General features: G+C 35.7%; 1 protein-coding gene across 8 annotated transcripts in view; it reads right to left on the reverse strand.

Moving 5' to 3' along the window:
- Positions 1–12,353, reverse strand: part of LOC140170248 (uncharacterized) — a 244,712-nt gene that overhangs the window by 75,140 nt on the left and 157,219 nt on the right. Inside the window, exons 5-6 of one of the 8 annotated variants that reach the window (XM_072193581.1) lie at positions 3,834–4,285; positions 1,961–2,070 (exon numbers count right to left, since the gene is read on the reverse strand). The exons of 5 other annotated variants lie outside the window; for them this stretch is intronic. In XM_072193581.1, coding sequence (XP_072049682.1) covers positions 3,845–4,285 — 441 coding nt within the window. In that variant the 3' untranslated portion in view covers positions 1,961–2,070; positions 3,834–3,844. Of the gene's footprint in view, positions 1–1,553; positions 2,071–3,833; positions 4,286–9,497; positions 10,105–12,353 lie in introns of those variants that run through there. 2 more of the 8 variants (XM_072193579.1, XM_072193617.1) reach the window with 2 other exon arrangements.

The following is a 12,353-nucleotide window of genomic DNA, read 5'->3' on the forward strand; positions in this document are numbered from 1 at the left end:
GTATATATGATAGGAAACAAGGTACATCCTAGCGGTACCTTATTTCTTATCATAAATAACAAACCGCTTGTCTTGGGTCACTGAAATTCCAGTGTAGTAATTGGATTCCTACTATATATAGACGTACACCACGAATGAGCCGTAAATGTCCTCAATTGTATTCTGACTTACAGTGTAAAATGGGCATGAAGGTCGTATTCATAGGTACCTCAATTTGGTGCTACGTGTACCTCATTTAATGAGATACACGTAGCACCAAATTGAAATACCTATGAATATGACCTTCATGCCCATTTTACACTGTAACTCAGAATACAATTGAGGACATTTACGGCTCATTCGTGGTGTACGGTCACATATAAATAACTTTTGTTTCCACTGTGTTACTAGTTTTTGAGAAAAATGCAAAAACATACACAAATTTATCAAGGGGTGTAGTACCCCCTTAAGACAAGTGGTACATTATTTATGATATAAAGAAAAGACTTGAAGTATCATCATGCATTTGATGTTACACTTACCGAGGAAGAAGAAGAAGAAGAAAGAGGTACCGCTAGAATGTACCTCATTTCTTAGCATATATAATGAACCACTTCTCTTGAATCACTGAAATTCCAGTGTAGTTCCTGGATTCCTTGCCCCTATAATATACATAGCTTTTGTTACCAGTGTGTAGTTATTTTTTGAAAAAAATGCAAAATTAGTCCCAAAATTTACCAGGGGGTGTAGTACCACCTTAAATGATTTCATTTTATAAATGCCAATTATATATGAAAAGTACACTTATAAAATTATTTTTTAAGATAAAATTTTCTTAAGCATCTACTAGAAATAAAGTGAAGTGAAACCATGCTGAAGGAGCTGGTATAATAATTTACGTTGTAAAAGCAATTGCACACAGACTTAAAGGATATGCACGCAGGATTGTGTGTGGCCGGAAAGTTTAAACAAAATCACTATATCTTTTTGAAAGTCACAAAAACAAATATATTAAAGTATACAATTTTGGAAAGAAAGTGATTGAAGGAATGCAACTGAATCTTGGGACATTTGGAGAATTTTTTTTTTTTTTATGGTTAAAAAAAATATGATTTCTATTCGGCTACTTTTTCCATACACTAACTTTTTCAAAAAATTAAAATTACTGGTACATATCATTGATGTAGAGAAAAAGACTACTCTCTCATTATTTTTAATTAGGTCCTCAAATTTGTTTTATGGTCAAAAATATCCCCCAACTGAGTAAAATTTTGAAAGTATACAAATTTTGATATATTTAGATCCATATTTTGAAGAAAAAAAACGTGCAAAGTATCAAAAAGTTCTCAAGAACAATAACATGCAATTTTTTATCATTTAGAAGTGTAAGCCTAACTAGTTATGGTGGACCTTTTTTCAAAATTGCATACAACCTTTTCCAAATTTTGAAGATGCACTTATGGTTGATTTCCCCAACAGTTGATCTTTCCAAAAATGTATACTTTCATCTATTTATCTTTGCTGCTTTCAAACAGATACTGTGAAAATCAAGTTTCAAAATTTCCACCAAATGTCCAGCGAACATCTTTAAGATCAAGACAAGTTTGTTGTAGTAGACCCACTGGACATGTAAGACACCTGTTCTCTATTGGTCTCTGCCATAAGCAAGTGTAAAGGTGCAAGCCCCATAGACGCTACCCGTTGTCTCACATTCAAAGATATACACTGCAGCGACCTTGAACTTGGCATGTTATATCTCTGTGAATAATAATCTATGCTACACAGATCTGCTTGTTCTAACAAATCGTTTCTAATTTCAATTGGTGGTTTCTTGACAAAAACCAAAGTCTGCTTGATCCCACCTCCACTCAAATTCAACAGCTGCCCTAAGTTTAATTTCTCCATTTCTTCGGCAGCTTTTGCGAACTGCTTGGTGCTCATCATATAAAGGAATTTCCAACTGTGTTTAGTGACAGCAGGCGTGACTACAGGACCTTTAGTTTGTAGAATGGCAGCCATGATATTACGGTTGTTCATTTGTGAATTCCCACTGAGTCTGCTAATGTTGGTGACTCCTTTTTTGGTCCAACCCTGTACACAGAAAAAAAAATACAGAACTAATCAAATGTATGAAACTTTAAGATTGGATTAATTTTAAACCAATTCTCAAAGCAACATTTGCAGCTCACCTGTGAGCTGTCACCACCATACATGGGCAAAGCCAGGGGGGGGGGGGGGCAATCTTCCCCCCCAGAAAATTCAGGGATAAAATGGGGATGGAGTAAAGTGTCCTTAAAATGACTACAAATAGGACAAAAAATTGACAAATGGGACAAACATTTGGCTTTGCCCCCTCACACTAAAATTGTGGATACACTACTGCCACCACAGCTTGATAACTTGGATTGGTTTGGTGAATACAGGGATAAATCTATTCAATTCTTCAGAAAAATTCAAGAAGCTAAGAAGAGAGGGGTATAAAACCATGAATCAGGACATGAACCATGAATCTGGATTATAGTACCACAAATACAGAACACTGTGGGAACAAGACTAGCAAGTACTGCGAAAAGTGCAGTGAGCCTGGACATCTGTGATCAAGAAGACTTATCTGTCATCGAGACCTCAGTAAAATGAGTAAAATTATTGGATTTGCCTAGCAAAAATGCTACTGAAACGATACTACAAAAGAAATGCTTCACTAATTTCCACAATAATAATTTGGAAATTTTATCATGCATTTGTGCGTATTATTATGTTATATTGGTATCATGAACTGCAGCTATAAACACCCAGCATCACCCTTTAATGAGGGCCAATCGTTCCAAAAGTGTAACATACGAAACTGCTTCTTCACACGCAAAGGTGATGTGTTACTATCGCATAAAGGCAACGCATAATGCGAAGGCACGCAATGCTAGCATGATTTGTTAGACACACACAATTGGATGATCCACCCTCATGAACATGCGAGAATTCACAGCATACAAAGCACAGGGACTTTGGCTGTTGCAGGTAGTCTATATCTCTTTAGTTAATTAGGATTGGTATGGTAAAATGTAAAAGTAGTAAAAAAATAATGAAAGTTGTATTATTAAGAAGTTTTATGTAATACCATCTGTTATGCATGTAAATTCATTCACCCTCATGAATATGCGAGAATTCACAGCATACAAAGCACAGGGACTTTGGCTGTTGCAGGTAGTCTATATCTCTTTAGTTAATTAGGATTGGTATGGTAAAATGTAAAAGTAGTAAAAAAAATAATGAAAGTTGTATTATTAAGGGAGTACTACACCCCTGCCCAAATTTGTGCCTATTTTTGCATTTTTCTTTAAAATTATAGCGCGTTGGGGCAAGTAAGATATGTATATTATAGGGGCAAGGACTACAACTACTCCACTGTAAATTTTATTTCAGCACAGACAACAGTCGTGGGGTTACAGTCAAAAATGAGGGAAGACCAATATTTGATCAATAAATCAATAAGTACTTGCTTTGAGTTGCTGAATTTTTAGTACAGTAGTTGTAGTCCTTGCCCCTATAATATACATATTTACTTGTCACCAATGTGCTATAATTTTTGAGAAAAATGCAAAAATAGGCATAAAATTGGCCAGGGGTGTAGTACCCCTTAAGAAGTTTTGTGTAATGCCACTTGTTCTTCTCCATTGTAAAGTGATAAATATGTTATGTAAAAAGAAATGAAAGTTGTAATTTCAAGAAGTTATAAGTAATGCCACCTTGTTCTTCTCCATTGTAAAGTGCTACATCAAATATCTGTTATATATACATGTAGGGGTGTACTGTATGTACGGGTGTACTGATGTAGGGGTATGTATGTATTCATTCACCTTCATAATGATCACATCATCAAAGTAGCAGGTACAACTCCCATCTTTGCCAAATAGTGTCTCTCTATCAACGAAATTGACTTAGACAATGGCTTATTGTATCTCTCCCTATAATACTCCGCACTACACAAATTTGGATTCGCTGCCAAGTACGTCTCCACTTCGGCTGGTGTCTTCTTCACATAAAGCTGCGACTTGCCGTGACCTCTACCGGTATCTATGGATACCAAGGTTCCCAAACCGGCTGTTTGCAAATCGTTAGCTGCCATCAGGAACTGTTTGACGGTAAGCAGACGTAGGAATCGGTTATTCCGGGCGATGACACGATGACCGGTAACAGGTCCGACGGATTGGAGAATGGCGGCCATGATATTTTGTTTAGAAGTGCTGGAGTTTTGAGTGAGAAAAGTTCCTCTGCCCGATCCTCTTCCAGTTCCACTTCTTTTGTTGCCCTGCAGGAGTGGTAAATGGGTACAATTTGATTAGAATTTGGCATTTTTTTATGAAATTTTGTTGTTGGAATTAGTCAAATATTTATGGTTAGGTACTGTGCTGGCAATTTCTTTGCATATACATGTACAAAGGCAATGATGAAGGTAGTGCTAGTACTGCTAGACATGACTTTTTATAAACAAAATCAAAATTTATTTGCATCCCAAATAACAAATCTGTTTAAACACCCTCTCAAAGATGAATAAATCAATGAAGTCCTTGCAAAACTGATGTCAAACACATTTCAATGACCAATTCAGTGTATCACAAGTTGTTCTCTTGCATCGCCATGGTTTCCATAAAAGACAACATGTTGATATTCACTCAGTGATCTGACAAGGACTTGATAATCAAGGAAATGAAATTAAATAGTATAGCGGATATATCTGAATCCCTAGTTCCTAGCCTTGGAAATGTATTCCAAGTGTCATCACAAATTAACCCTAGCCCTCAAAGTGGTTTTTGACTATCATATAGGAAAGAGATAGGATAGATGATGAACAAAGAAGTTGCTTGGTACCCTGTGAGGACCTGTTGCCTGTAAAGTACTAGCAAGTGCATCGCCAACCAGTAGCCATGGGTGTTTCGCTGGCCCGGCCTACATATATATGATTTGGTGTGATTGCATCATCCTATCATGTGAGATGCATGATTTGCATTGACCAAGATGAAGATTTGAACCAATAAAGGAAGGTATTAATAAGATCATCTGTAAAGGAAAGTTTGACCATACAATTTTTAAAACCTAGTTATAATTGGCAATTGAAATGAGCATTTCAAGTTATGAACCAATCAGATGATCAGTAGTGTGCAGGGGGTTAAAGAAGCAAATGTTTCTGTAACATCGTAAGTCATTTTTAAGAATTACTTATTCCTGAATAAAACAAACTTCAATATACAAAACAACATTGAGAACATGATTTTTATTTTCACACATTCAATTTATTTAAGACTTTTCTAATCTACAAAACTATATGTTTACAAGTGATTTCAATTAACATTTTGCAATTCTCGCTATTCGCAATAAGGGCGCCGCCAGCGGTTTGCGATGTAATTGTGATGTATCATGATGTATCATGGGAAAAGGTCGACATCCAAGTCCGCGCAATACGAATATTACCATGCTATTACATAGGAACACGTGACAATATTTTTTAGTTTGTCAATATAACAGTATTACACGCAAATCGATAGAGTAAAAATTAATTGTGCACATTTCAAATCACATTATTAAGTATTATTGAGTATCGATTCGCGTGTAACACCTTTATTTTGACAAACTAAAAAATATTGTCACGTGTTCCTATGTAATAGCATGGTAATATTCGATTGTGCGGACTTGATGTCGAATTTTTCCATGATACATCACGATTACATCGCAAACCGCTGGCGGCGCCCTTATTGCGAATAGCGAGAATTGGTTTTATGGATGAGAAGCAAACTGGAAAATAGTTGCTGAAGGTGTTTTCTACAGTTATAAAATACATGAGAAATGCTTAACAATGCTGCAGACCTCAGTTGGGCTATACCATACACCCCCTATGGAAGACATGCCCTTAATCTTCCACACAGGGAGTGTGAATTTCATGAGGTTACCTGAATGGATGACCCCATTTGAAATTCACACTCCCTGTGTGGCAGATTAAGGGCATGTCTTCCATATGGGGTGTACAAATCTCAAATGGAATAGTCCACTGTCCTTCCGCATGTGATGTGTCATGAATTGAAAGGAGTAAAGGAGGTCATAAAGTTTCGGTGCATATATTTTTAAACACTTGTTTTGTGATCTCAATGCAAGAAACATACATATTATATGTCATTGATTACTTTTAGGGCCGATTATTAAATGATTTTATATATAAAATGAGAACTCCAAAGCTGTAGCTGTTACTAACCACATCAAAACTATTGCTATCTAAACAAGTTTTATATACAATATGTCACCCAATCTGATCAACTCAGGCCAAAGTCAGAAATTTTGAAAATGGGAGTTACTACCATTACTAAATGCTCAGTACCTACTGATATTGAATTCCCAGGTCTCTTGAATACTTGGTTGCAAAGTTATGAACCTTTTATATGTCCACTTTCTTATATTTTTATTGGGTTTTTTTCTCCTCTCTTTTTGCCTATATCGGAGTTTCATTATTATTATTTAACCTGATTGGACCAGATCTGGTCACATATATTAGAAATTTCATTTTGTCAAAACCAATTACACTTTACTGACCTATCAGTTTCGGATATCTTAAGCGCTTGTACGCTCTCTGTTGGTATGCATGAGTTGGATCGCAAAACATCACTCTGAAGATGACCATCGCCCAAGATGGTCAAAACTGTCATGTCAGTAAAACATAATTGGTTTTGACAAGATGAAATACATATTATACAAGTTTCTACAAACCTAATGAACCCCTTTAAGAATAAGTTTTATACAAATATACAATTGAAAAGTCAAAATCATAACATACCAACAAGTTATGATTCTTTTAGAGGTAAATAGTGCAATCTAAAACACTGAATTACTGTTTTATATAATACAGTTGAAAAGACCAAACCTTTACATTTTACTTGCAACAGATAGTATACCAAAACTGTTTGTTATTTGTGAAACTTACTTGAACATTTACTAAAACTGTTATGTATATACAATCAGAAACACCAAACTCACACCTTCTACTAATAATAGAAATTAATATTGATACAAAACCTGTTTTAATTTCACAAAAGCCAGATCCACATCCTTTCTTACAATATAATAATAGCATATCAAAAACTACTTCTCATTTATTAACATTGACAGGGTTCCCGCACCTTGAAGCCTTTAAAATTCAAGGACTTTTCAAGGACTTTCAAGGTCCAAAAGCATGATTCTCAAGGACTTACCACAACACAAAAATCATGATGCAGCTCTCCATGCGGCACATATTAACAAAGGTGACAGCTCCTCTCCACTCCCCAAATTTTGTCAAAATTATACTTTAGGCAAAATTCCAATTTTTAAGGACTTTCATGTGCCTTGTGCAAATTTCCTGAACTTTCAAGGCCTTGAAAAGGTGTTTTCAAATTGAAGGACTTGCAAGGACTTTCAAGGACCATGGGAACCCTGCATTGATTAAAAATTCTACAACAGATACAACATCAAACTACTTTTACCAAAACATGTCCAGCATTTTGCTAGCCACAGCCAACTGCTATCTACAGTAGACAGCATCAGTGACTTGTCTATGATAGACATTTAAAGGTTACTTACGTCTATGACAGACATTATTTTCTCATATGTGACCCCTCGGCACAACTGAGCCCGGATGTCGCCAGTGCCACTATTGAGATATGCTCCATCGAACTTAACAATAAACAAAGGATTTATTGATTGTTTTATTGATTTTTCACTATTTAAATATCAAGTACTATAGACATGATATACATCATTTTAAAGCTAATTTCAAGCAGAATATTTTGGTTGAATATCTCAAAAATGATGATTGGCGACTTCAGGGCTCAGTTGTGCCGAGGGGTCACATATGTGACATGATCAAGGGGAATGAGTCGGAATGTCGCTAATATTGTTTTTAAAATATTGGCAAAATCAGTGTTCAATTTTTTTTGTTTTATATTGTTTTCAGCCATTGATAAATTGCTCATAACTTAAGATATCCGATTTTGATGGGATTTGCATCAAAATGTAGCATTCGTAACCTGCCAGAAAGTAATGTACAAAACCTTTGAATTGAAATGTGCAGACATGTGACTCATTCACCTTGATCATGTCACATATGTCATTGGCTATATTGCTATAACTACTTCTACTACCAGATAATTTTATACTTTTCCAAGAGTTTAAAAATTGACAATCTTGATTGGAGAAAAATTTGAAAATTTAAAATCCTGAGTGAGCTTTCTGAGCTAAACCTAAAATGAAAATTACCAGCCTTCTATCTACTATATGTAACAAGTTCTGATAAGAATACAAAATTTGTATACATCACAGGGAATGTGATTCAAAGCTTGTGCAATATCCTGAAAGTAGTAGAAAATCCTGAAAAACTGTGTGAAATTGGGCTAAAATACCCCCCCCCCCCAAACAGGCTGAAAATCAATACAATTGCATAAATTTTGGCCAAACAAAATCAGGAAAATCCAGTCTAAGAATCACAGTGAATTACGCCCCTGAAATTTGTAAATGGATGCCTACTGGAACAGTCATTACAATAACAAAATATTAATTAAAATCCTACAAAAACTGTTAATGGTACATTATCTATTTAAACACAAAATGTCCATATTACAAACAAACTACCCTTACAAATAAACATTTTACATCAGTGGATAACTTCCTCAGCTTTCCACATCAATAGAATACAAATTTACATTTTGCTGTTTGGTTATTGACTTACTTACACAATATTTTAACCCCATATAATGGGTACCACCAGCTGAATTATTGGTGTCTATCAAACAACTATTTTGATTGGTTGCAAAGAGGGCTATATGGGACACCGAGATAAAATTTTTAAGGTTTATTTTATCTAGTATCTACTTGCATTATACTCTGTGGTTTCATTTTTTGATAACGCCAAGCCCACAACCTGAATTCAAAACTCAAAATCTCTACCTCCGACTTATACTGTACATCATATCAATGCTACTAGCAATATTAAAAAAACCTTTTTACTAACTGTTTTATATAAAATTGACAACTCTAAATCTATAGTCCCATCTATTTACAACAGAAATCACATCAAATCCATTTCCTTCTTCACAAAACCCTGCCAAGCATATCTTTGCTACCCACAAATGGCAGCACTGCTATCTACAGTAGACAGCATTTTATCAGCTACTTCATATACTAAGTTAACACTTGACTAGGATCTCTAATGCCTAGAGATGCCAGTCAGTGTTGTCAACAAATCCTGAAATGGCAAAAAAATTCCAAAAAAATTCCTGAAAAATGTACTTTGCTTATATATTTGTACAGGATCATCGGAGTAAAAATTCCTGAAACCAGGAAATTCCTGAAGACTGGCAACACTGAAGATTTACGCCTATCACATCAGCATTTTTGCCGGAAATAGCTTCTTTGTAGACAACTTGTGCTGAATACCAAGGGGCACTGATCCTGACAGAGGTTTGTTATATCGACTAGCCTAGTACTTGTTAGAACAAAGGTGTGGGTAAATTTCCAAGATGGTCGTCAGTGACCTCATCCCGTGCTTTCTTAATGTACACCAAGCTATACAGTAAAACCCCTGTCAAGCATATCTTTGCTACCCACAAATGGCATCACTGCTATCTCCAGTAGACAGCATTTTATCACCTACTAATAACTAAATTAACACATGCCTACATTGTCTAGTATCTCTAATGCCTATCACATCAGCATTTTTGCCGGAACTAGCTTCTTCGTAGACAACTGGTGTCGAATACCAAGAGGCACTGATCTTGACAGAGGTTTATTGTATCGACTAGCATAATACTCATTAGAACAAAGGTGTGGGTTCATTTCCAAGATGGCCATCACCTCATCAGGTGCTTTCTTAATGTACACTGAGCTACGGCCTAAAGCCACTACAGAACCAAGACTCAGTGTTTCTAGATTGCTAGCTGCTTCCACAAACTGGTCCGCGGTTATCTTGTTTAAGAATTTGTAGTTACGCGCAATAACTGTATGAGTCGTGACTGGTCCAGATGTCTGGAGTATGGCGGCCATGATGGTTTGAGATGTCATTGGAGCATGTTGTGTTAATTTCCACGGAGGATCAAAAGAACTGGGTGTTCCCTGTGGATCATAAAAGGACAGTAAAATGTGAGTCAATGTGAGTATTTGAGGCATTAAAATGTCGGATTTAAGTTGAGTTATGGTATCACAGTATGACCATAACATAAGAGTAAATATAGCATTAACTGTTGTATTAGTAAAAAGTTTAAAAATCAAAGGACCAACGCAATTAATTTACAAAATAAAAGAAAAAAGCAGGTTAAAAGTTAAAATAATGCATAATACGAGGGCTGGTCAATAAGTTCCCGCAACTATGGTGTATCTCCGCTCATGCATGACTTGGATGGATGTTACTTACGCTAAATTAAAGTTTGTACTTTTGTCTTTCAAAACGAATATGTATTAGCGATGCTGAATGCTTGATTACGTAATGACATTAGCATAAACACAATAGCGTATGGGCACTGCCTGATTTATGGTGAAAAGTAGTCAAGAAAATCTCGCGCCAAATTGAGGTATTGTTACATAATTCCAAATATCTCGAGAATAAAAGCATAGAATCTGGCACGGTTTTTGCAGCTTTATAAACCGATAACATAGGCATGATGCTGGACTCTTTTTAGACATATACCATTTTTATTAAAGAAAAGAAATCGTGTTGAATATCTCCAATTTTGAGTAGGCTTTATCACCCATTGTTCTTTACATAATAAGAGATAGAAAGATTAATCGATGACAAAATTAAACCAATGGTGCCTAGTTTGATTGGGTATCTACTGATTATAAAAAAGGGAGGTCCCAGTGGTGAAACCATAAACATTTCTTTCTTAATGAACCCTTAATTTCAAAAGGTCTTGTTTTTGTAATTAAAGTAGCACACCATAGAGAGGCTCTGGATTGAATAAGAAATTTGAATTTCGAAAGGTGTGTCTAATTTTAGCATAAGACTTGGTATAGCAATTCACTCACACAGCTACTGTTCCGCAAACTTTGTATTAGTTATATTTTTAGCTCGTTTTAGATGAATTTTTACTTTTTTCATACATTTTGGTACTTTCAATCATGCATACCATCAACGCATGCGCATATTTCTATTTTTGTTGCAACAAATTCTATTGTCCTGACTATGATCTCTAATACCATACCAATAACCATATTTGGTTTGGTTTTATTTTGGAGATAATTTGGATTCTTTCTTCTGCCGTGTGGGCTCTTTTTCGCGATTTTCACACCATTTTTGCTGGTTGGTATAGGCCTATTTTTAGTGAAGTTCAAAGACGGTCCCTTTCCTCATCTGTTGACGGATACATTTCTTCTTTCACAATTATCAATTGAATATACTCAGATTACCTCATACCAAAAATAAGGCTTGTAAACTGCTTTGGTCCTTACTTCTGCTTCTTTTTATTACACGTTCCTCAAAGCCAATTCAAATTTCTCGCCAATGTTGACAATTGTCAGTGTACATATAGCAATGACTTTATGCAAATGAGACTACGTAATCTCCTTGAAAGTTGCCCCCACCCGAAAGTCGCTACTATGCCACTGGTTCTCAATTACTGATTTATGTACGCTTTCAATCTCCAACTGGACCCATGAACAAGTAATAAAAGAGGGGTAAAACCCCTCCCCCTTTGGACTAGTTTATTACTATTATATAACAACTGTATGCAAAGACCCTGTATGTCAAGTTGAAATTGTTACACAGAGACATGATCATTTCTCTGCCAGGACCAGGACCAATCATATATACACCATTTATTGCAACCACTTTTATGTGGTCCATATGATGTGTATGGATTTCAACTGCAATAGCCTACCGGCCTTTACAATGTCTCATATGAAAGTGATACCATGTATACTGTATGGATGCTGAAGTCAATTCCAAAATAATTATATGTTGCAAAATGAGTTTCATACTCTTATAAAAGTAAGGTTGAATATATGCTGTAGTTTTGTTTCAAATGGGGAGGCATCGGCTTTGAAACAGGTTGTGTGTATTTGACTTCACCTATCTTAGATAGGTTAACCCTACTGCCTGAATTATCAGCCTCTAAGACAAGTATATCACAAAGCAGATTTCATGCAACCCCCATAATGCAACACATGACCAAAAGTACTTTACCCACAATGCATTCTGGGGTTCCTTTGATCACAGAATCTGTGCTTTGATCAATACCCGTAATGATATGATCAATAAATTGGTTCATCTATCAACCAAACCAAGATAGCCGCTATCAAAGTTACTTCCGGAGCACAATAGATCAAATTATCCTCCAAACATGCTCCACAAGACAATTCATTCGAAA

This window comes from Amphiura filiformis, chromosome 14, assembly GCF_039555335.1.
Source record: "Amphiura filiformis chromosome 14, Afil_fr2py, whole genome shotgun sequence".
NCBI classification, from domain to species: domain Eukaryota; kingdom Metazoa; phylum Echinodermata; class Ophiuroidea; order Amphilepidida; family Amphiuridae; genus Amphiura; species Amphiura filiformis.